The sequence below is a fragment of the Loxodonta africana genome, chromosome 24, assembly GCF_030014295.1.
Source record: "Loxodonta africana isolate mLoxAfr1 chromosome 24, mLoxAfr1.hap2, whole genome shotgun sequence".
Lineage (NCBI taxonomy): Eukaryota > Metazoa > Chordata > Mammalia > Proboscidea > Elephantidae > Loxodonta > Loxodonta africana.
The window spans coordinates 62,651,327-62,673,197 of NC_087365.1; the positions used below are offsets into that span (position 1 = coordinate 62,651,327).

Below are 21,871 nucleotides of genomic sequence, written 5' to 3' on the forward strand. Positions count from 1 at the left end.
CAGCAGACATACCCCACCTGTCACTATAGGCCTCAGTGATCCTTAGGGGGCCTCTTCAGACACACAGGAGTCTGTTCTCAGGGCTCACTGGTGTGTGGGGAGTGACAAAACCCAAAACCCACCTACTGCCAGAGGAGGAGAAAGGGTCCACACCACTTTGATCTGAGACTGGGATGGTCTACAAACAGCATTTACCTCCCCACCCCCCAACCTGTCCAGGTAAATTCAGGGAGCCTACAGCCAGTTTACCGGATGCCACTCCTCAGGTGGTGTCCCTCCTTGGTGAAAAGGGCATTTTCAGAATAAACAGTTGGGCATTGTTTAGTTAAATTCTACCAGCTAAGGAAGACTTCTTCTTAGTGAAACTTATTTTAAAAGCTAAGCCCAGATGTTTTATAAAATGACAAGTCTCCAGTTGTCTTAAGAAATTCTTCCTCAAGTACTCCCAAACCCATAATCAAAAACCCAGAGTAGTTCCGCGTCCTACAACGCGCGGGGCCAGGAGGCTGCAGGGGGCAGCGCAAAGCCTAGGAAGAAGCCTTAGGGGCGGGAGGGGACGGAGTTCTGAGAAAAAAAAAACTTGACTGTGTGTATCACAAATATGTGTAAACAGTACTTAGGCGTCATGTGTAGACACAAGTTTCTGCCACTTCCAGCCCAGAGAGAGTTTAGATGAAGTTCATAAAATCAGAAAAGCACAATAATCCTTTTTTAAAAAGTGCTTCCAGGTGCTTGCCCTCTGACACCTGAATTAACAGCCCTTTGGAACCCAGTGTCATGAGCTGAAGACTCCAACCCCAGAGCAAAAATATGCCCGCAGAAATGCCGTCCCAAGCAGAGCGCGCGTTCTATTCGGTAGAACACGATGTTCTTTCTGATCGTTTCGTGATTCTGCTTAATTTCTTTAACTGGGATGTCCCGCCCTTAAAAAAAATTTTACTATCAGGCCAAACACCAGCAAGTTCGGTTTTATTATGATTTTCAGCTGGAATGCAGAGAGGCCGCGCAGCTAGGACGAGGAACGGGTGAGCGAGCACTGACCGCTCGGCTGCCCTCAGCAGCGGGCCCCACGCCGGCCCGGCCGAGTCCGAGGCTGGCCCTCCCGCCCCCGGGCAGGCGGCCGGGAGCAGCCCCGCGGCGTCCTCTCCGCCCACCCTCGCCTTCCAGTCAGTCCGCGGCCCGTCCCCGGGGCACCTCCTCCTCCGCGGCTGTTCACCTGGCCACGTCCCCGGCACCGCTGCTCCGCGGCCGCTGGGCCAGGACTCAGCCTTCAGGGCTGGGGGCGGGCCCGAGCTGCGCCCCGCCCCATAGCCCCACCCCGCGCCGCGGACCCTGGGCAACGCGGCTTCGGTCTACTCTGCTCCTCCCCCTGGGCTCCGTCGTCCGTTTGAGCAGAAAACCCAACGGACTAGCCCCCGGAGTCGTCGCCGGGGCGGCACGTTTCGGCCGACTGGACCTCGCATCCAGGGCACTAGGCCTTCACCTCTGACCCAAAACCCACAGACCTTTGCAAATGCAGAGGCGCCCCCACGCCCCCAGCCCGCGCGCCTCCCGGCCTTGGTCCAGGTCCCCAGGAGGCCGTCCGCCCTCCCAAACCCAGCCAGACCAGGCCGGAGGAGCCACCTCCCGTGACAGGGGCTAGCCCTCCCACGACACCGCTCCCGAGCCTTTGGCCTGGCACCACATCGCCAGGGCCCCAAGGTGCCCGGCACCCAGGCCGGCTGGGCTCTTTAACAATTGTTGATTTAAATAGGTGAATGAAAAGGTAATTATAAAACGCCCCTCCCCATCCCAGGGATAGAATATACATTCACAGGGAAAGGTAAATCGAGTATTTTTTATTGCAAACAAAAGCTTCAACTACTGCATTTTTTTTTTTAAGAAACATGGATTTTCACTACTTTCACAGCCAGCTAGCTTTAACAGTTAACTTTAGATAAGTCTACTTGCATAGTACCATATTCAAAAATGCTAAAAGTTTTAAAATCAACATGCTTAATAAACAACATGCTTACTGCCTGCTAAAGCTGACAGGATACAGCACCAGTCTTCAGCAGTCACCAAGCTTCACCGGAACTTTGCTCCTGGCCAGCAGGGCACACAGCACATGTGCCTAAAGCCATTAGCGGCAATGTCCCAGAATTCTTTGTCCAGGTGAGTTCTCTGGAATGCTCTCTTTTGAGGCAGCAAACGGTCACAGCTGAAGAGTGGGAGGGGGCGGGTAAGAGGAACTGGCAGGATAGAAAAGGGCTAGAAAACAAAACCAAACCAAACCTTCAAGGAAATCCTATCACACAGCATCACAGAGATGTATGTGGTGGTATGGATGCAGCTACAGTTTTTGTCCAGGTCAAAATTAAAAAAAATTTTTTTTTCCAAATGAAAATACCTAAAAAGTGAAAAAGACTGTTTTAAGTCAGGTCTAAACAGTGTTTTTTTGTGTGTGTGTGTTTTTTTTTAAGCAGTAATTGCATAAATTAACTCCTGCTCCTGCCAAAAAAAACTGCGCAAGTGAGAAAGCGTATACAGGAAAGACCAATGATAAGAGAGGCTGAGCAATTAGGGGTTTCAGTAGGATCAATAGGATATCCAAAAGGGAACTTTACTTTTATTCTGAACTTCAACAAAATCAATACCCATAAGCGCCAGAAGTAATCCAAACTGCTTCAATTGCTTCTAAAATTTAGGAATTATCTTACCTGTTCAAAGGAGAAATAAGATCTGCCTAAATCTGCCTGAGGAAAGCTGGAGGCCAAGAAGGCTGCCTTTTATGGTTGTGCTGAGAGAATCTTTGAACCCAGTCTGTTTCTCTCCTCTCAATAAAAAATAAGCCTTTGAAGAGTGAGTGTAAGAGGCTGTTAATCAAAAGTTAAAAAAGCAGAAATGTTCAAGTGTGTAAAGTGAAGTAAAGTGTGGACATGGCTTTAGGAAGGCCCCGTCTTCCTTCAGGACTCTCTCACACACACTCACTTCCCCTCCCCGCTCAGACACTGATAGAATAGCTGCTCGTGTGAAGAAACTCCTACGTACACATACTTTGTACACATGTATGTACACATACACGTATATATGTACACACACGTATATATGTACACACACATTTTAATTTAATTAAAGCTCCAATTCCAAGCCAATGTGAAGTAGAGAAAATACATTTTCTGTAGTGTTTTAGTATTAAGAGAATATATTTTCTAGTTTAAGCTGTATAAGCTGTGATTAAAATCTTTAGTCTTTAAAAACGTCGATTATTTGCTCTGGAATCTGTCTCACGATTGTTCCATTGTAGAAAAACAAAGTAATCAAGATTTTTGTTGTTCATTAAACCATGTTTCTCTCCGAGGTGACAAAAACAATGGGCGATACCATCAGCACCCGAGATAACTGAGCAAAACCCGGACCCATCCAGTGACCGAAACCAGGATGGCGTAAAGAGGCCTGCAAGATGTTAACAATAAGTCACTTTGTCATTATGTCCCCCTCAAAGAAGAATCAACATTCCTGGGAATTTCTAAACCCTGACCCTCTCCCTACAAAACCCTTTTGTAGCCCTCTTGGGGCAGACAGAATCTGGGGGAAACTTTGCCCCCTCTGTCTCTTAAACACGGTGTTCAATAAAGCCCTCTTGCTGCTTACCTCCTCCTGTCTCACTATTGGCTTGTGGCAGGCTGCTCAAATCCACAATTTGCAGTAACAAATGTATCAAATCCTTGACCAGCCACATCTGGAGGGCATAATTAAATTCAAAATCCAACAGTATATAAACATGGTACCCTGACTGGGCAAATGATATAACTGCTACTCAAGAGTGTTCTGTTGGACTCTCCTGCTGGGGGGCAATGTGTGTGTACATATACACACGTGTGGGCATATACATATACGTATATACACATAGTATACACCCACAGCTATAGCTCTACGTTTTAGGAGTTTCTTCCCAAGAGCAGCTAGTGCATCAGTGCCTGTTCCACGTAAGAGTATGATGGGCCCAGAGTTTCAGCTGAGGCTGCTCTGACTTCAGCAGGTGTTAAGGGTTAACGAAAAAAATCAAGGAAAATATAAACTCTTGCTTTGACCCAACCCAAGCAATGTAGTCACTTATTACATAACCTGTGCTGCCTGATTTAGTAGTCTCAGCCAGAACAGGAAATCCCATCAGGCAGATGGGAGTGGGGGGGGGCATATACGAGCAGTCCCCACCCAGCACGTTGTCGTCGTTCCCTGCTGTCGCTCAATCCCACCCAGCGCGTTGTCCTCGTTCCCTGCTGTCGCTCAATCCCACCCAGCGCGTTGTCGTCGTTCCCTGCTGTCGCTCAATCCCCACCCAGCGCGTTGTCGTCGTTCCCTGCTGTCGGTCAATCCCCACCCAGCGCGTTGTCGTCGTTCCCTGCTGTCAATCCCCACCCAGCGCGTTGTCGTCGTTCCCTGCTGTCGGTCAATCCCACCCAGCACGTCGTCGTCGTCGTCGTTCCCTGCTGTCGCTCACTTCTGACTCACGGCAACCCCCATCTGCAGAGACCTGCTCCACAGGGTTTTCAAGGCCGTGACCTTTCGGAAGCAGATCACCAAGCCTTCTTCTGGGGCACCTCTGGGTGGGGTTGAACCGTCAACCTTTCAGTTAGGAGTCTAGCACTTAACCATCTGTGCCACCTAATGTCTTAGTTCAGCACAGACACGTGACCCAGGATATGTGCTAAATAAAAACATTTCTTCAAACATTCTCACGGAGAAACCTTTATAAATAACATCGTGACGAGTTAACTGGAGGAAAACTGGCTTCTAGGTATTTACCGCTTATATGCGATAATGATCCTGAACAGCCACAAATGATCAATTCATGCATTACCCTAAGCAACCAGTTTTTGTCAGACCTCTTTGAAAGCCTAGGGCTTCAGTACATAGGGATTTACACTTTTGGGTTTTGAGAATAAAACAGAAACATCTCCCAAATCTGTAAAACGGCTGATTTTCTGTTTATGAGTTGGAATCAACTCAACGATGACGGTGTTTTTTTATTTTTAATGATCTCAGTAAAGGAAACATTGTGTATTTTATTCTCAAGATGCTTTTCCTTTTTAAAAACCTTATCAGTGTTCTTCTAAAACTAATATGCCTTCAACGCTTTTTACTGAACTTCTAATCTCTAAGAAGGTCTGGTGGTGTAGTAGTTAAGTGCTCAGCTGCTAATTGAAAGGTCAGCCATTCAAACCCCCCAGTGGCTCTGCGGTTACAGCCTAGAAAACCCTATGGGGCAGTTTTACTCAGTCACATGGGGTCACAATGGGTCAAAAATTGACTTGAGGGCAGCCAACCACCATCACTTCACTTAAAAAGAAACAACTTTTCAAGTTCAAAGACACCACCTTAGCTGGGAAACAGTGGAGGCCCTACGGCTTCCCTCTCCCAGCCACCCACCTTTCTCATCAGGCTGAAATCTTGGTCAACTTGGTCACTGGCCATGCAGCCTTCCTTGTTCCTGAACCCATCTACCTCTCTCCAAGTCTGTGGTCCCACCTCTCTGCCCATCATCTCACTGAGCAGGCCCACCACATGTTGGTGTTCTTCGGGACATAGCCCTGCCCTCTGTCCTTGCCCTACCCCTCACTGATCTCATTCACTCTTGGACCCGTCCCTCCATCTACTGCCTCCCTGGCTTCTCTCTCAGATGCCTCAAATACCTCTCAAAATCTAAGCAGGCAGAAAGGAGCCTCCCACCCACCCAGGTCTCCTCTGTGCTCCCCACCAGGCACTTGAGTACACAAGCAGAAGCCAAAGACTGTCCTGGCAGGCCTGCCCTGCTCCTCAGCCACCTACCCTGCTGCCGCAGTCCCACCTGCTCACCTGGTGTGCAGCCTGAACCACTCCTAAAGGGTCTTCACCTCGCCCCATCACCTCAACTTACTGCAGTCGAACTTCCCACCGGTCACTGGACTTTGCTCCAGTCACCAACAACCATCAGGGCCAGCTTCCATTGAGCATCACATCAGGCCTCTGCTGGATTTGCCACCACTGATCCAAACTCTCTTTGCTTGAAGGCTTCTGGGGCAGCCCTCCAAACTCCCTCGTCCTTGTCAGTGGTCTCTGGCCATTCTTCTGTTGCCTTAAGGGGCAATTTTTCCCTCAGTTGTGTTCTCCTGGATTCTAGGCTTAATCCACTCTCTATGCATTAATCTCCCTGAATACTTAACCACTTCACTCTCACACAAACATCTTCAGTCCAGGCCTGTTCTCTCCCTTAGCTTCAGATGCGTCCTGCAGACATCTCCAACTCAACACAGCCCAAGCTCACCCTTTCCTCCCCTATTCCAGCTCCCTCCTGTGTTCTCCCTCAGCTGGTGCTGCCACCACTGAGCTAAAAGACCAAGCTACCCATCTGGGTACCACTTGTGACTCTCTCCCCAGCTCCCACAAACGATCTATCACCAAGGATGGCTGGCTCTCCCATCTCATCGAGGGTTGCCCCTTTCCACTTTGACTTCCACTGCCTCCAGTTAAGGTCCTCTTGTCAATCCCTCATGTGTTCCTTCATCTACTCAGCAAACGTCCACTGAACTACCACGTACTAAGGGCTTCAGCTAGAACTAGATATGTCCCTGCTCCGAGAAGCTTATGCGCCCGAGGAGATTCATTACACACTCTCAGGTATCAATGAGTCTGGACACAGATGAGCATCATGGAGGAACTAAATCCAGCTTGGTTAGGGAAGGTCTGCACAAGAAAGCCACATCTCAGTTGGATGAGTAGGTCATGGGAGTTGGCCTAGGAAAGTGCTCTACCCACAGGGCTCAGGTTGCAAGAGCACAGATTTATGAGCTTGGTGAATGAAGAGAACCTCAGACAGGTGAGTCTGGGGGGAGCAGAGGGCAAGGGCCATGAGACTGGAGGGTTGAGACTCCAAAGCCGGCTTAACTTGCTTGGGCAATAGGGGGTTCCTAGGGTGTGCCGGGGTGGACAGAAACAATGAGGGATCACCTTGTCTGCTGTGTGGGGATCAGAGAGGAGCAGGCAGGACTTCTGGGAGGGGCACCAGTTAGGAGGCGGCTGTGGCAATCCAAAGAGCAAAGACAATGGTCTCAATGTTATGGGGGTGTAAGGAAAAATACAAATTAAAAATAAGAGGCTTTAATTCTCTGTTAAAAATAAGGAAAGAGGCTCCCCTCCCACCCTGTCCTTTCAGAATTCACTTTAGATAACTTGTAAATTCTTTCTCTCTCTCTGAAAAGTCCGTAAACCTAAGAGGTCTTCTCAAGATCTGGCAGCCACCACCTTGAAATGTAATTTCGGAAGAACTTTTCTCACTTTCCCATTTCCTGAAAAGATTAACAAGACCTCAGGAAACTGCAAGTCTACCTCCTGCGTAAAGACACTAACCCTATCGTGGCAACATGAGTGTAACGGGCTGTATCCCCTCAGCTACACGCTAATTAAGATTCCTTTCCATCTCTGCAATGTTTTCAGCAGATGCCTGTGGTGCACCACAGTTAAGCTTAAAAAAAACAGTAATAAAACTTTTCTTTCTCTTCTGTTTTTGTAGAGAGGTTTTCAGGGCTGAGAGTAGATTCTGTTTTTAGTAACTTTTCCTAAGGTTTTCACTGGAAATGACAGCTCGTCAAAAACAACATTTCAAGATCTATCCTGAAGTACAATGCTGTTAGTGATAGGATAATAATCATACACCTACAAGGAAGACCAGTTAATATGAGTATTATTCAAATTTATGCACTAACCACTAAGGCCAAAGATGAAGAAACTGAAGATTTTTCCCAGTTTTTGCAGTCTGAAATGGATCGAACATGCAATCAGGATGCATTGCTAATCACTAGTGATTGGAACGCGAAAGCTGGAAACAAAGGAGGAGGACCGTGATTGGAAAATACGGCCTTGGTGACAGAATGATCCTGGAGATCCCATGATAAATTTTGCAAGACCAACGACTTCTTCCTCTCAAATACCTTTTTTCACCAACATAAACAGTGACTATACACATGGACCTCACCAGATGGAATACACAGGAATCAAATCAACTACATCTGTGAAAAAGACGATGGAAAAGCTCAATATCATCGGTCAGAACAAGGCCAGGGGCCAACTGTAGAACAGGCCATCAACTGCTCCTATGCACATTCAAGTTGAAACTGAAGAAAATTAGAACAAGCAGATGAGAGCCAAAGTATGACCATGAATATATCCCACCTGAATTTAGAGACCACCTCAAGAATAGATGCCACACGTTGAACAGTAATGACTGAAGACCAGAAGAGTTGTGGAATGACATCAAGGACATCATACATGAAGAAAGCAAAAGGGCATTGAAAAGACAGGAGAGAAAGAAAAGACCTAAATGGACGTGAGAAGAGACTCTAAAACGTGCTCCTGAACGTTGAGCAGTTAAAGCAAAAGGAAGAAATGATGAAGAACTGAACAGATTTCAAAGGGCAGCTTGAGAAGACAGTCAAGTATTATGATGACATGCACAAAAAGCTGGGAATAGAAAACCAAAAGAGAAGAACACGCTTGGCATTTCTCAAGCTGAAAGAACTGAAGAAAAAGTTCAAGCCTCGAGTTACAATAGTGAAGGATTCTATGAGGTAAATATTAAACGACACAAGAAACATCAAAAGAAAACGGAAGGAATACAGAGTCATTATACCAAAAAGAACTGGTCAATGTTCAACCATTTCGAGAGGTAGCATATGAGCAGAAATTGATGGTACTGAAGAAGTCCAAGCTACACTGAAGGCACCTGCGAAAAACAAGGCTCCAGGAGCTGACAGAGTATCAATTGAGATGTTTCAACAAACAGGTGCAGTGCTGGAAGTGCTCGCTAGTCTATGCCAAGAAATTTGGATAACAGCTACCTGGCCAACCAACTGGAAGAGATCCATATTTGCAACCACTCCAAAGAAAGGTGATCCAACAGAATGCAGCAATAATTGAATAATATAATTAATATCACATACAAGTAAAGTTTTGCTGAAAATAATTTAAAAAACGCTTGCAGCAATACATCGACAGGGAACTGCCAGAAACTCAAGCCAGATTCAAAAGTGGATGTGGAATGAGGGATATCATTGCTGATGTTAGACAAATCTTGGCTAAAAGCAGAGAATACCAGAAATATGTTTACCTGTGTTTTACTGACTACGCAAAGGCATTCAACTGTGCGGATCATCACAAATTATGGATAACGCTGTGAAGAATGGGAGTTCCAGACCACTTAACTGTACTCATAAGAACCTGTACAGAGATCAAGAGGCAGCTGTTTGAACAGAACAAGGGGAATACCGCGCGATTTAAAGTCAGGAAAGGTGTGCATCAGGGTTGTATCCTTTTACCATACTTATTCAATCTGTATGCTGAGCAAATAATCCAAGAAACTGGACTACAGAAGAAGAACGGGGCATCAGGACTGGAGGAAGACTCTCTGATAACCTGCGTTATGCAGATGACACAACCTTGCTTGCTGAAAGTGAAGAGGACTGGAAGCACTTACTGATGATGAAGATCAAGACCACAGCCTCCAGTATGGATTACACCTCAACATAAAGAAAACAAAAGTCCTCACAACTGGACCAACAAGCAACATCATGATAAATGGAGTAAATATTGACGTTCTCAAAGATTTCATTTTACTTGGATCCAAAATCAACATCCATGGAAGCAGCAGTCAAGAAATCAGAAGACTCACTACATTGGGCAAATCTCCTGCAAAGGATCTCTTTAAAGTGTTAAACAGCTGTCACCTTGAGGACTAAGGTGTGCCTTGCCCAATCCATGGTGTTTTCAATCACCCGATACGTATGCGAAAGCTGGACAATGAATAAGGAGGACCAAAGAATTGATGCCTCTTAATTATGGTGTTGGCAAAGAATACTGAGTATACCATAGACTGCCAGAACAAACAAATCTGTCTTGGAAGTACAGTCAGAATGCTCCTTAGAAAGGAGGATGGCAACACTTGGTCTTATGTACTTTGGACATGTTATCAGGAGGGATCAGTCCCTGGAGAAAGACATCATGCTTGGTAGAGGATCAAAGAAAATAAGAAAGACCCTCAAGGAGATGGATTGACACAGTGACTGCAACAATGGGCTCAAACACAGCAACAATTATGAGGATGGTGCAGGACCGGGCAGTGTTTCGTACACGGTGGGGTCGCTATGAGTCAGAAGTGACTCGATGGCACTTGACAACAAAATTTTTCCTCAATAGGGGAAAAGTTGGAAAACAATAAAAAGCAGCTGCTTTCTAGATGCGATGAAGGAGGTGAAATCAGTAGGACTTGACAACTACTTGGCTGGAGGGGGAGAGGAGGGACTATTAACTGTATTAAAAAAAAAAAAAATTATTACCCACAGGGAAAGCACAGCTGACAGGTGAGCACTGCTAAAGCCTCTTTAGTCAGGAATAGTCTATCTCCCTAGGACGCTGGGCCTTCAAGCTTTTTGCTTGTATAATCCTGAAAGAATTTTAAAACTCTATAACCCCCGGCACGTTTTTAAGTTGATCTCTAAAGTTATTTATTATAGGTATAAACAGCTGCAAAGGATGCAAAATGGCCATAACCATTCTTCATGGCCAAACTGCCAATTGGACGTGCTTTCTGTCTGAAAAAGTTTGATATCACTTTGGTGGTTATTCAGATCTCATAAAACTGAACAAGCAATCACACGAAACCATCTCACTCCTGACTTCTAAAGACTTGCCGTGAGATTCTCACCGGACCATGTAAAGGGCTGCCCCCTCAACATTTCTAACATTTTTTCCCGAAGCGCACTTAAATCTTTTAATTTGAATCTCCAGCAATGGGAAATCAAGACCCTGCCCTGGAGGAGTCAGCATTCTTCTTCAGAAAACAGACTGAAATAAGGAAATAAACCCGCGAACATGCGCTACGGCCTCGTCCGGCGGATCGAGCGGCAGCCGGGGAAAATGGCGCGCCGCCTTCTCAAGGTGGTCTTCCGCAAGCCCCCGACCCTTCCCTCGGCGCAGGCGGCCCAAGCGGCCGCTCGTGAGACGACGTGACGAGTCTGGACGGGAGGCTCCCTGCGGGCACGATGGTCCGGCCTATCTGGCCTCGAGGGAGCACGCGCTCAATGACACTCGTGGAATCAACAAGGAATTCACCCCAACAGCCTTCGAGAGCGCCCACTCCCGGCCCGACCTAATGGCTCCGCCCCTGGGCCGTGGGAAGGCAAGCGCCTGGGAAGCAGGCCGTCGGGAGGCGACTCCGTCTGCGGGGCGGCCTAGGAGCACCAGGCATCTTTTCCCCCGCCCCTGCCCCATTCCCCCGGCCTCACACAAACGACGGGAAAGGACGCTGGGGCCTTCGTTTCTGACTCAGTCTAGGCGTCGCCATCCCCGCGCGAAGTATCCGCACCTCGACGCTGCGGGGTCTGCCATCTTTCTTGGAAGCGATCGATGCGATTTGACTCTCGCGCCAACCCGTAGAGCGAAGGCTCCGCGCGAGGGAGTTCTGCGCAAGGACGGAAGCTGGTGTTTGCACTTCCGGGTGACTGTCGCGCTCCGCCCCTTCGCAGGAAACCTCCATTGGTTGCCGCCCGGGATCTCGCGATAGTAGGCTGAGGGGGCGGCCGCCCGTGTGTCACCTCCTCTTCTCCGCCCCCGCCTGGCTGTGGCCACCGCCTCTCTCTCTTCCGGCGCCGCCGCCGCCGCCGCCCCTTCCCCAGCCCGGCCCCAGCCCCCTGGAGCGGCCACGGAGCCGCCGCTGCTGCCGAGACCGTGCAGCGCGGGAGGTGGGTCACACGGTAAGATGGCTGCGGCGGCCGGCCGAGCGTCACCGGGAGCGCGGGGCGGGCGGGCGGGCGGGCAGGCTGGGGCCGGGGCCGGTGGGGAGGCCGGGGCCGGTGGGCAAGCCAAGGTCGGGGCCGGGGCCGGTGGGGAGGCCGGGGCCGGTGGGCAAGCCAAGGTCGGGGCCGGGGCTGGTGGGCAGGTCGGGGCCGGGAGGGACGGTCCCAAAAAGAGTCCCGCGTGGAAGTCTTGCGGGGCGGAGGCCTGAGAACGGGGCGCGTTCTCCGCAGCTGGACGTTTACCCTCTCGACCTGTGATGCTGGAAGGTGGTGGACGTATTATTTCGTTTGCCTCGTTTTCGGTCTTTTTCTTCCCTCCCGAAGTAGACACCTAACCTTGGTTGTACCTCGGAGCTGTCACCCTGTTTCTCTTCCTAAAGAGAACGTCTTTGAAGTGAAGGTGCTGACGTTCAGGAAGAACCGTCAACTAGAATAGCAATAGTTACTCAGACTTCTTATATCTGACTTCGCCAAGCGAACGATTTTTATAACGAATCTGCTTTTTAAAAGCAGAAACTGAGCTGGTAAGCACGGATGTCATGGCGTGGAAAGCAAGTGGTTCTGGCTCTCGGTGTCTAGGGAATGTATCTTGGCAGAAAGGATTTTTGATGCTGGCTTGTTTCTGTGGAATATGTAACTGTTGGAGGTTGAGGCTGGCAGTTCTTCCTGCAAAGAACAGGGTCAGCTCTGCACGGTGCTGCTTTTTAAGATCACCCTCACCTCCCCCAGGTAGTCCTCTGTGATTGCTGATTGCCAAATGGAAACTGAAAGGGGGCCTTTAGTAAAGGGCTTTTCATATTGGTCCTTAAAACCCATTGCCATTGAGTTGCTTCTGACTCATAACGACCCTATAGGACAGGTAGAACGGCCTCATATGGTTTACAAAGAAAGGCTGGTGAATTCAAACTGCTGACTTTTTTGATTAGCATTCAGACTCTTAACCACTGGGCCAATAGGTCCTTACCCATACCCATTGGCGTTAAGTCGATTCCAACTCAAAGCAACCCTATAGGACAGAGTAGAACTGCTCTATAGGGTTTCCAAGGAGCACCTGGTGGAGTCAAACAACAGGTCCTTAAGTCACCTTTAGTTGTTGTCTCTGGATATACACTTCATCTTAGTGATGCAGTTGGCCTAGTGCTACAAGAGATAAGTCTTGTGTGTGTGTGTGACAACACGTGTTGGTTTTAGTGATTTTTGTTCATACTCTGCTGCTGGCACCTCCGTCTCTGCATGGCCTCTACGTTTTGGTATCCTCCAAGGACCTGAGGGCTTTGTCTGGTTCCCCCTGCCTCCCCATGTACGCTTTTTCCCTAGGCGATCTTTGCCAAACCTTCTTTAAATATCATTTGTTCGTGGATGTTTCCGTAATTAACATTTCCAGCACTGAGCTCAGGACCTGTGATCAGGTGCCTGCTTGACTTCTCCACCTGCTTGTCTCATAGTCTCCCCAAACTTGCCCCACTCCTCAAACCTGTTCCACTCCCTGTCTGTCCTTGTTATCCATGGCCTCACGTTTCAAGGTCTCAAACTTGGCACCTCATCTTCCTGGATCCTTCCTTTCCATCACCCCACCTTCAGGCCATCGGCAAGTCGCATTGGCTCAGTGTCCAGAGAATCTGGATCTGGCCCGTCTTTCTGCCCTCTTCTACCATCTTAGTCCACATGGCCATCCTCTCAGCCTGCATGTCTCCTCCTGGTCTTCATGCTCAGCTCTTGCCATACTGCCTACCTTCCATCTTCTGCCAGAAAACCAGAGCCATCCTTCAATTCTCTTATTGAAACAGTTTATCGTGTGCTTCGCTGTGCATAAAGTAATAGCCATAGTTTGTAGGTAAGTTACAAAGCTTGTATGTAAGTTACAAAACCGAAAAATGAACCAGACACTTGTGTGCTCACCATACATCCTAGAAGTCACGCTCCAGCACTCCAGCTCCCGAAGCTGTCAGAGCTGCCAGCCCGCCCCCACCTGTAACCATCCCCCTGAGTTTTATATTTCATGCCCTTACTTAAAAAAATGGGTCTGCCACATACGCATTTATTTCTAAAACACGTATTATTTAGTTTGCCTTGTTTTTTGGTTTTCACAAAACTATGATGCCACCCCTAGGTCTCTGCAACTAGCTTTTTCATTTGCCGTCGTTCCTAAGAGACATCTCTGTAACTGCGTGAGCTCCTTGTAGCTGCTCTGTTAAATTCTGTTGTGTGAACAGCTGCAGTTCCTTCTCAGCAATTCTGAAATCCAGACAGCTCTGAAAACCAAAAACTTTGTTTTTAACCCATTTGGGAGTAAAACCTTATCTGGGTAAGGGTATTCAATAGCTTTTATTCCATTAAAGTTGAATATTTGTGCATTTCACTGAAGAAATAATGTTTGATTATGGGGTGCTGTCTCAGACACCAATGAGGATGTTACGTAACGTGTGGTAAATTGTGCCATGTAATTGTTCTATAATATGAAGAATTCTGAATTCCAGATCATGTTGACCGGATGGCTTTAGACATGGGATTGTGGCTGTGTATCCTACAGTCCATTTGTCCATCCCGCTGTTGATTGGACATTGAGTGCCTTCCACATGTTAGCCATTGTCGATGGTGCTTCTGCAAGCAGGCTTGTGTGTCCCCTGGCACACTTTTGTAACTTTTTCTAGAGTATGTACATCTAGCAGGGGTAGAATTGTTGGGCTGTAAGGAGAACACCCACCCACTACCTGTCTGTCAGTTTGTTGTACTGTGGTAGCTTGTGTGTTGCTGTGATGCTGGAAGCTATGTCTCTGGTATTTCAGATACCAGCTATGTCTCTGGTATGTCTGCCACCCATGGCAGACAGATTTCAGGGGAGCTTCCAGGCTAAGACAGACTAGAAAGAAGGGCCTGATGATCTGCTTCTGAAAATTAGCTAGTGAAAACACTATGAATCACAACAGAACATTGTCCAGTATAGTGCTGGAAGATGAGCCTCCGAAATCGGAAGGCACTACACAATAGCTTCAACAATGGCCTCAAACATACAAATGATTATGATGATGGCACAAGACTGGGCAGTGTTTTGTTCTGTTGTACATAAGGTGGCCATGAGTTGGAGCCAACCCCATGGCAGCTAATAATGACAAGGAGTACCCACGTTCACCGTTACAAGAGCGTGCCACGTTGTTTCCGCAGGACCAGTCTATTCTAACAACAGTATGAAAGTGTTCAAGAGAACTCCATGTCTTTGCCTACACTTGGTATTGTCAGACTTCTTAATTTTTGTCAGCCTAGTTAGTACAGATTGTAGCCTTTTTCGAACATACATCCTAGTGTATAATTTTGGAGCTTATAACTCTGCAGTGGCTGTCCTTTGCACTTAGAGCAGAATCTCAGCTCTTCCCTCCACCTATAGGGCCTTACTTGACCTGACCCCGACCGACCTCTCGACCTTTTAGTTCTAAGACATCTCGGTGCACTCTCAGATTTATCCTGCCTTATAAACACCCTGGCTTCTTCCTGGTCTCGGGATATACATTTGGGAGGCCTCAGGCCTGGTTTCCAGATTTGAAGTCTCTCGACTTTCTCCTTTTCATTTCTGTGATGTGGCTGTGTGTTTATTTCAGAAATGGTCATGATTGTCAGAATTCTTCACCACTTAAGATATAATTTTTTTTCTTGTAGAAATTGACCAGAATGAGTTATGCAGAAAAACCTGATGAAATTACAAAAGATGAGTGGATGGAAAAACTCAATAACTTACATATTCAGCGAGCAGACATGAATCGGCTCATCATGAACTACCTCGTCACAGGTAATGGTTTGCAATAAGGACCCTAATTCTTGGACACAAATTTCCCTTTTTGTACACACAGATAGAGCTTTACTACTGAAGTCAAGAGTAAAGTTATGTTGTGTTGCAAAAGATGATATAAAGATGGTGAAAACTTAATAAATATACAAATTATCCTGTTTAAAGTAGCTTCTTCGGGAAATCAGCTATTCAGTCTCTGAGACCTAAGAAAAAAAAGTTTCTTGACCTTTGTTGTTTTTAAAGCTACATAATCAAGATAATTAAGAATTTTCTGAAGTATGTTAAAATTCCAAATAGTTGATCTCTCCTGGCCAGAAGCATATAAAAGTGGTCTGTTGTCCTAAGGCTCAGACAGTTTTCACTGATATTTGGGAGGAAAAGGGGTAATTATATATATGTGGTAAGAAAATTCAGCTGTTTTCAAAAGGTATAAAATGAAAAGTTAGTCTCCCTCCCTTTGGTCCCCAGTTCTTTTCCCCCAAATTAATGTCCGTTTAAAAGCATTTTGGAAAGTGGTCAGGAAATGCAGGCCTTTAGCTGCATGTGAGAGAGGTGCGCACACTCTGGTTTGATGTTGTAAAGAATTGTGGACTTACTGGAGGTGGAACTCACTGAGTCAGTGCTCACTAAGCTGGCACACAGGCCCACAGGCACTTTGGTGTCTCAGCTGGTCTGTCTTGAGTCACCTGGAATCAGCTCTGTGGCCTCTGAGCACCTATACGGTCTTGATCTCTTAGAGGCATCCTCACCAAAACACTGAGCTTTGAGTCATTGTCCCAAGCCTCTGGCTGAGATGCCAGAGAGTGTGTGGATGAGATGAACCCCATTGCCCGTTGCTGTTGTGTCGATTCTGACTCATAGCGACCCTATAGGACAGAGTAGAACTGCCCCGTAGAGTTTTCAGGGAGTGCCTGGTAGATTCAAACCGTCGACCTTTTGGTTAGTAGCCTTAACTCTTAACTACTGCACCACCAGCGTTTCCATGGACGAGATGGGAGGGAATGAATTTAAAACAGCCTTTTCGTTTTCTGTATCAGGTAAAAAAAATCTGTTGCCGTTGAGTCAATTCCAGCTCATAGTGACCTTATAGGACAGAGTACAACTGCCCTACAGGGTTTCCAAGGAGCAGCTGGTAGATTTGAACTGCCGACCTTCGGTTAGCAGCCAAGCTCTTAACCACTGTGTCACCAGGACTCCAAAACTGTAAAAGTAGTAAATTACAAAGATGTTAATAGCAAATCCCAAGACAGCGCTTTTTATGTCAGAGGTTATTTAATGGAAGCAAGTGGGCTTCCTGGAATAAAAAGTCTTTGTGTTTGTTTCATTTTCAGAGGGTTTTAAGGAAGCAGCGGAAAAGTTTCGAATGGAGTCTGGGATTGAACCTAGCGTGGATCTCGAGACACTTGACGAACGAATCAAAATCCGAGAGATGATCCTGAAAGGCCAGATCCAGGAGGCAATCGCGCTGATCAACAGCCTCCACCCGGAGCTCCTAGACACAAACCGGTACCTGTACTTTCACCTGCAGGTGAGATTCATCTGGTTTGGGGTGTTCGCTAAGTAAGGATTATTTGTAAGAATTCAGAAAATAACCAGGCCAGTTTGTACTAACAAGGTATCGTTTCAGTTTATGTGGAGAGGGGTTGGAGTTAGCTGTTGGTCATGTATTTCAGAAATAATTTCTTGTGTGAAAATGCACGTCATCGCTCAGAGGTGCTGGGACTAGAAACAAGCCCGCACTGCCGGGCCAGCCTGGGCGCGTGCCGCCTCAGCCGCTGTCTTTGCCCCTGAGCAGCAGCAGCATCTGATTGAGCTGATTCGGCAGCGGGAGACGGAGGCAGCACTGGAGTTTGCCCAGACACAGCTGGCGGAGCAGGGCGAGGAGAGCCGGGAGTGCCTGACGGAGATGGAACGCACCCTGGCCCTGCTGGCCTTTGACAGCCCCGAGGAGTCGCCCTTTGGGGACCTCCTCAACATGATGCAGCGGCAGAAGGTGAGGGGCCTGGCCGCCTCAGTGGAGCCCAGGACTGTGCCAGGTGTCCCGAGTACCTTGTAGCTACAGGCTTAGCCTTTAGAAAGCACGCTCATGCAGAATGGGTCCCAGAGGGTGTTAAAATGAGTTCATTAATAGATCCTTGCTCTATTTCTGGTGCTTTATATATGCAATTGTTTTTATTGGGTATACTTATTTCCTAGGTGTGGAGTGAAGTTAACCAAGCTGTCCTAGATTATGAGAATCGTGAGTCGACACCCAAGCTGGCAAAATTACTGAAACTACTACTTTGGGCTCAGAATGAACTGGACCAGAAGAAAGTGAAATACCCTAAAATGACCGACCTCAGCAAGGGCGTGATCGAGGAGCCCAAGTAGACCCTGTGCCGGGGACCCGCGCACGGCCACCACCCAGGACATGTCACAGCTGCTGGTGGCCACGGGATCTTTACTGCAGTAGAGAACTCCTTTTCCCCCTTTTCCCTTTTTTTTGAATCGGCATTTTTTCTGAAGAGGAAAATGGCTCTTTTAAGTGCTGGAAAACCATGCAGCAAAAGCCTCTGTGTCTGCCGTGCATTCTTCCTGCTCTCAGGCTCTGGCTGCTGGAGGACTCGTTTACGTCGAGTGCTGTGTCCTGTGGGACATCAGTCCCACGAGCCTCCTGCTCAGGATGTGGAAAGCACCGGTCTGCCGCTCTCTGTTAGGTTGGAGGCAGATAGTGTGCTTTCTCTATTCTAAGGCTTGTCCAACTTTCGTCTAAAACTTTTTCTTACCGCTTGGTTTTTTGTTTGTTTTTTCATAGGACAGAATATATAAATTTGTAAATTCTAATTCAAAGACTCATGTGTGAGGGTATGGAGTTTGATTTTCTCCTCTTTTGTTTTTGGGTTGTGTGGCTTCTGGGGAGATACGTATGTGAGGAACAGGCTGCGTGATTTTTATTTTTTTAACGTATATTTTGGTGCTGTGTGTGAGAGACACGCTCACAGTGGGTCCACAGCCATCTTTTTAAGGCAGTCTTGCTTGAAATAAAGGCTTCTCTGATTTTAAGAATTACCAAAATGGCCTCTAAGGAGGTTTTTCTCAGCTGAAACAGGTTTTTTATGCCCTGGGGTTGGCTTTCCCCTGTGGTGATGGCGGTAGCATGTCTTAGGACCCGACCCATGGGCAGGGGAGTGGCCCCTCACAAGGCAAGGCTGCCCAGTGCTGATGGTGACAGTTGTCTGAGCGCAGGGCACCAGGACTGATGGTGAGAGGCTGCTGGGAGAGGCCTTGGTCCATCAGAGCCTCTTCGGAGCCAGCATGGGCAGCCTAGGCCAGGCTGCACTGCAGCATCTCAGAGCGGCCGTCCATCTCACTATCGCGTCCTCATGTCACCCATACACCTGCCCTGCTTGGAGGCGAGCTGTGAGAGGCCTGTGCATGGTGTTGTGCATGCCCCTGTGACCATAGCTCAGACACACAGGGCTCACTGCAGGGGACTGGGCAGGGGGCTCACTGCAGGGAGCTGCAGGGTCTCACTGTGGAGAGCTGCTGGGCAGGGGGCTCACGGGGGGGGCCACTGGGCGGGGGCTCACTACGGGGAGCCACAGGGGCTCACTGGGGAGCTGCTGGGCAGGGGGCTCTCTGCAGGGAGCCTCTGGGCAGGGAGTTTACTGTGAGGAGCTCCTGGGCACTGATGGCCTTTCCAGGACAGTGCTGGAAGCTCCATTAAGAATTCTAGAACTAATGAGCATTCAGAGTGATCTTGGAGGACGTGGTGAGTGGGCCCTCACGCACCTGGGCACTTCTGCTGTGGGTGCCATGACTCATCGCCCTGGCTGCTAACGCTCAAACGTGTCCTGGCACCAAGGCTTGGGAGAGAACGCTGCTACCGCTGACTGTGGGAGTCTTTGCCTTGTCTTGAGAAGCAAGAGGTACCTTGGTGACCAAGCTCATGTGGGGTGTGGGATTGCAGCTTCTCAGTGCTGGAGTGGGCGAGTGGACGTTGGCATCTGCCGTTGGTGGGTCTGCGCATCTGACATGGTAGCACACTCCACTGGGCGTCTGTGATGCACCCTGGTGCCTTTGCTGCCCGGCTTGTTTTACCTGGAGTTTGGTGACGTTTTTCCAAGTTCTCTGCTTCTGTTTGCAGTGGGTGGGGCTTTGACAGTGTTAATTTTACGTGTATAGTTTATGAATTTAGTAGCAGGTGTGAAGATGAAACTATTGAGGCCACTATAGGACGTTCTAGCCTCCAGACTGACTGATGTATCTAGGTTTTGTGAGACTAAGTGAAGAGAGGTGTGTCCTGATCTTAGACCTAGAAACAATGTGTTTTACCTGTCTCAGCTGCCATCCTCGGAAGTGACTTCCTGTGGGTTATTTTCTCTGAGGTTTGAGGATAAAGAGACGCTAGAGGAGAAGGGAGTTTTACTCTCAAGTGATTAATGGGTTAAATATGGCAGAAGTTAGAAGACAAATATTAGGAGGGAAGTAGAGGCAAAAGTGTCCATTTCTGGAAACGCACAGGCACTCAGTATATTCCCAACTGTCCTTATGGTTACTGTATACAAGATTGTTTATATAATATATAATCAACTGTATGGTGATGGGAAGTCCTCGGTACATGGGGTGATCCACAAACTAGCAGGGCACAAATGGCGTTTGCCACGGGCATGAAATGTTACCAGGTGCTTGTAAGACAAATGGCAGTGTTTTGTTTACTAGTTCAGTCCTTGAACAGCTTGATAAGCAATGCTAAAAACCAGTGAGAGAGTGCAGTTGGTGAAACCAGGGAGTCTACCTGTTACTGTGTAGTGTTTTTTGGAGAATGGAGTTAACTTCCGTCTGATCTGTGAGTGGCCTGGAACCTCCTTCCAGGGTCATGGCTCCGCGGACTTTTTCCCTCTGCTGCCTTTTTATAGTCTTTTTTTTCTTTTTCAGCAAGCAAATGAAATTAAGCCATTTTGAGGTGATGAACGTTACAGTACAGTTAGATTTCCCTGGTTTGTCTCAGATTTGGCTCTCACTGTTACGTTTATTAAAATCTAGTTATGTTTTACAGAGGCAGTGTTTTTTTATTTATGCTTTATTGGGAAAGTGCCTTAAAATAAATACAATTTAAGAGTATTCTGGTACTCTATGATCCTGATACCATGAACTCATGTGAGGAATAGCCCCTAGTGTGGAATCTTTCTGAAACGGGGATTTTTGCAAAGCAAATGAGAACTAATGTATTTTGTCACTTGAATTAAGGTTTCTGGGTTTTAGAAAAGGTAAGCATTTATTGGGACTAGTATTTGAGACAAAAACTAGCATGTGGCTGTGCAATGATGGCACCGTGGACATTTGCTATAAACTAGAGGTTGGAAGTCACATGGCCCCTGAGTGAACATCCATCTCTTCATCCAACCATCCCCTCACCCATGTGTGAGCACAAGAGTAACCTGGAAACTTGCAGACGGCATGTTTTGAGGACAGTTTTTCTAAAGCAACGTGACGTCTTTATTTTCTTATTTCTATACACTGTTCATCTTGGATAGTGACGGAACCAGGGGTATCAGAAGGAGCTTTAGGTATTTTACGTTAAAGACAGTGAAGTCTTTGTGCAAATTGGACCAGAGTCCTTTCCAGGTTGTCCGATCCAGCCTTGGTGTGGACAAAAGACCAAGTTAGGTGTGTCAGGGGCACCGCGGGCTTGGTCTGCTCTCGTGCCTGCTGACGATGGCCACCTGCGCACAGGGGGGCACCATGTGGTATGGGATCCTAGATGGCAGACCCCAGGTGGTGGACCTCATCATCCCCTTCAGCCCCTGGCGACTGCCGCTTTGTTGACAGGCTCTATTCTGACACTGCGGGCCTGTGTTGTTTTCACAGCGGCAGTTTTTGTTTCAGACCATTTCAGATTTACAATAAACTATACTGGCTGTTTTTGTCATTTTAAATCCTTGATAAAAATATAATTTGCTGTCTTGCTTTTGTCCAAATCAATCCTGTAGTTCTGCTTCATTCCAGTGAGGTGTCTTTGCCCCACCCCCGCCACCCCATATCTTTTGGAAAATATGCAGCAGGTTGCTGCTTTTGCTGCCTATTCTTAATTTGATAGTAAAAGTTTTCACAGAATGGACATCTGAAAGTGCCTTTTCTTTTTTTTTTTTTTGCTTCTGTAAAGATATTTTGATAACCAAGTATTAGATGCTCTACTACCACAGTTGTATTGAGAGTTGGTCTGTTAGAGTCAGAGGGGACGAAGGAAGCTTTGATTTTGTGCAGTTTCTTCTTCGGCTTTGCTCTCTCTCCACTCTGAACA

The 21,871-nt window shown here is 47.5% G+C and overlaps 2 protein-coding genes across 4 annotated transcripts in view; one reads left to right on the forward strand and one right to left on the reverse strand.

Moving 5' to 3' along the window:
* Positions 1-11,444, reverse strand: part of DIDO1 (death inducer-obliterator 1) — a 62,765-nt gene extending 51,321 nt beyond the window's left edge. Inside the window, exon 1 of one of the 2 annotated variants that reach the window (XM_023540831.2) lies at positions 11,378-11,444. The gene's annotated coding sequence lies outside the window, so the exon portion shown is untranslated. Of the gene's footprint in view, positions 1-11,297 lie in introns of both variants that reach the window. The other variant, XM_064276332.1, reaches the window with a different exon arrangement.
* Positions 11,445-11,637: 193 nt separating this feature from the next.
* On the forward strand, positions 11,638-18,642 carry GID8 (GID complex subunit 8 homolog). Of its 2 annotated transcripts, none has more exons than XM_003421767.4 (5): positions 11,638-11,765; positions 15,459-15,588; positions 16,920-17,116; positions 17,384-17,581; positions 17,785-18,642. In XM_003421767.4, the coding sequence occupies exons 2-5, from the start codon at positions 15,471-15,473 to the stop codon at positions 17,956-17,958; spliced, it is 687 nt and encodes a 228-aa protein (XP_003421815.1). In that variant the 5' UTR covers positions 11,638-11,765; positions 15,459-15,470; the 3' UTR covers positions 17,959-18,642. The 2 variants fall into 2 exon arrangements, with proteins under 2 accessions (XP_003421815.1, XP_023396600.1); XM_023540832.2 differs by lacking the exon at positions 11,638-11,765 and adding an exon at positions 12,102-12,331.
* The last annotated feature ends 3,229 nt before the right edge of the window (positions 18,643-21,871 follow it).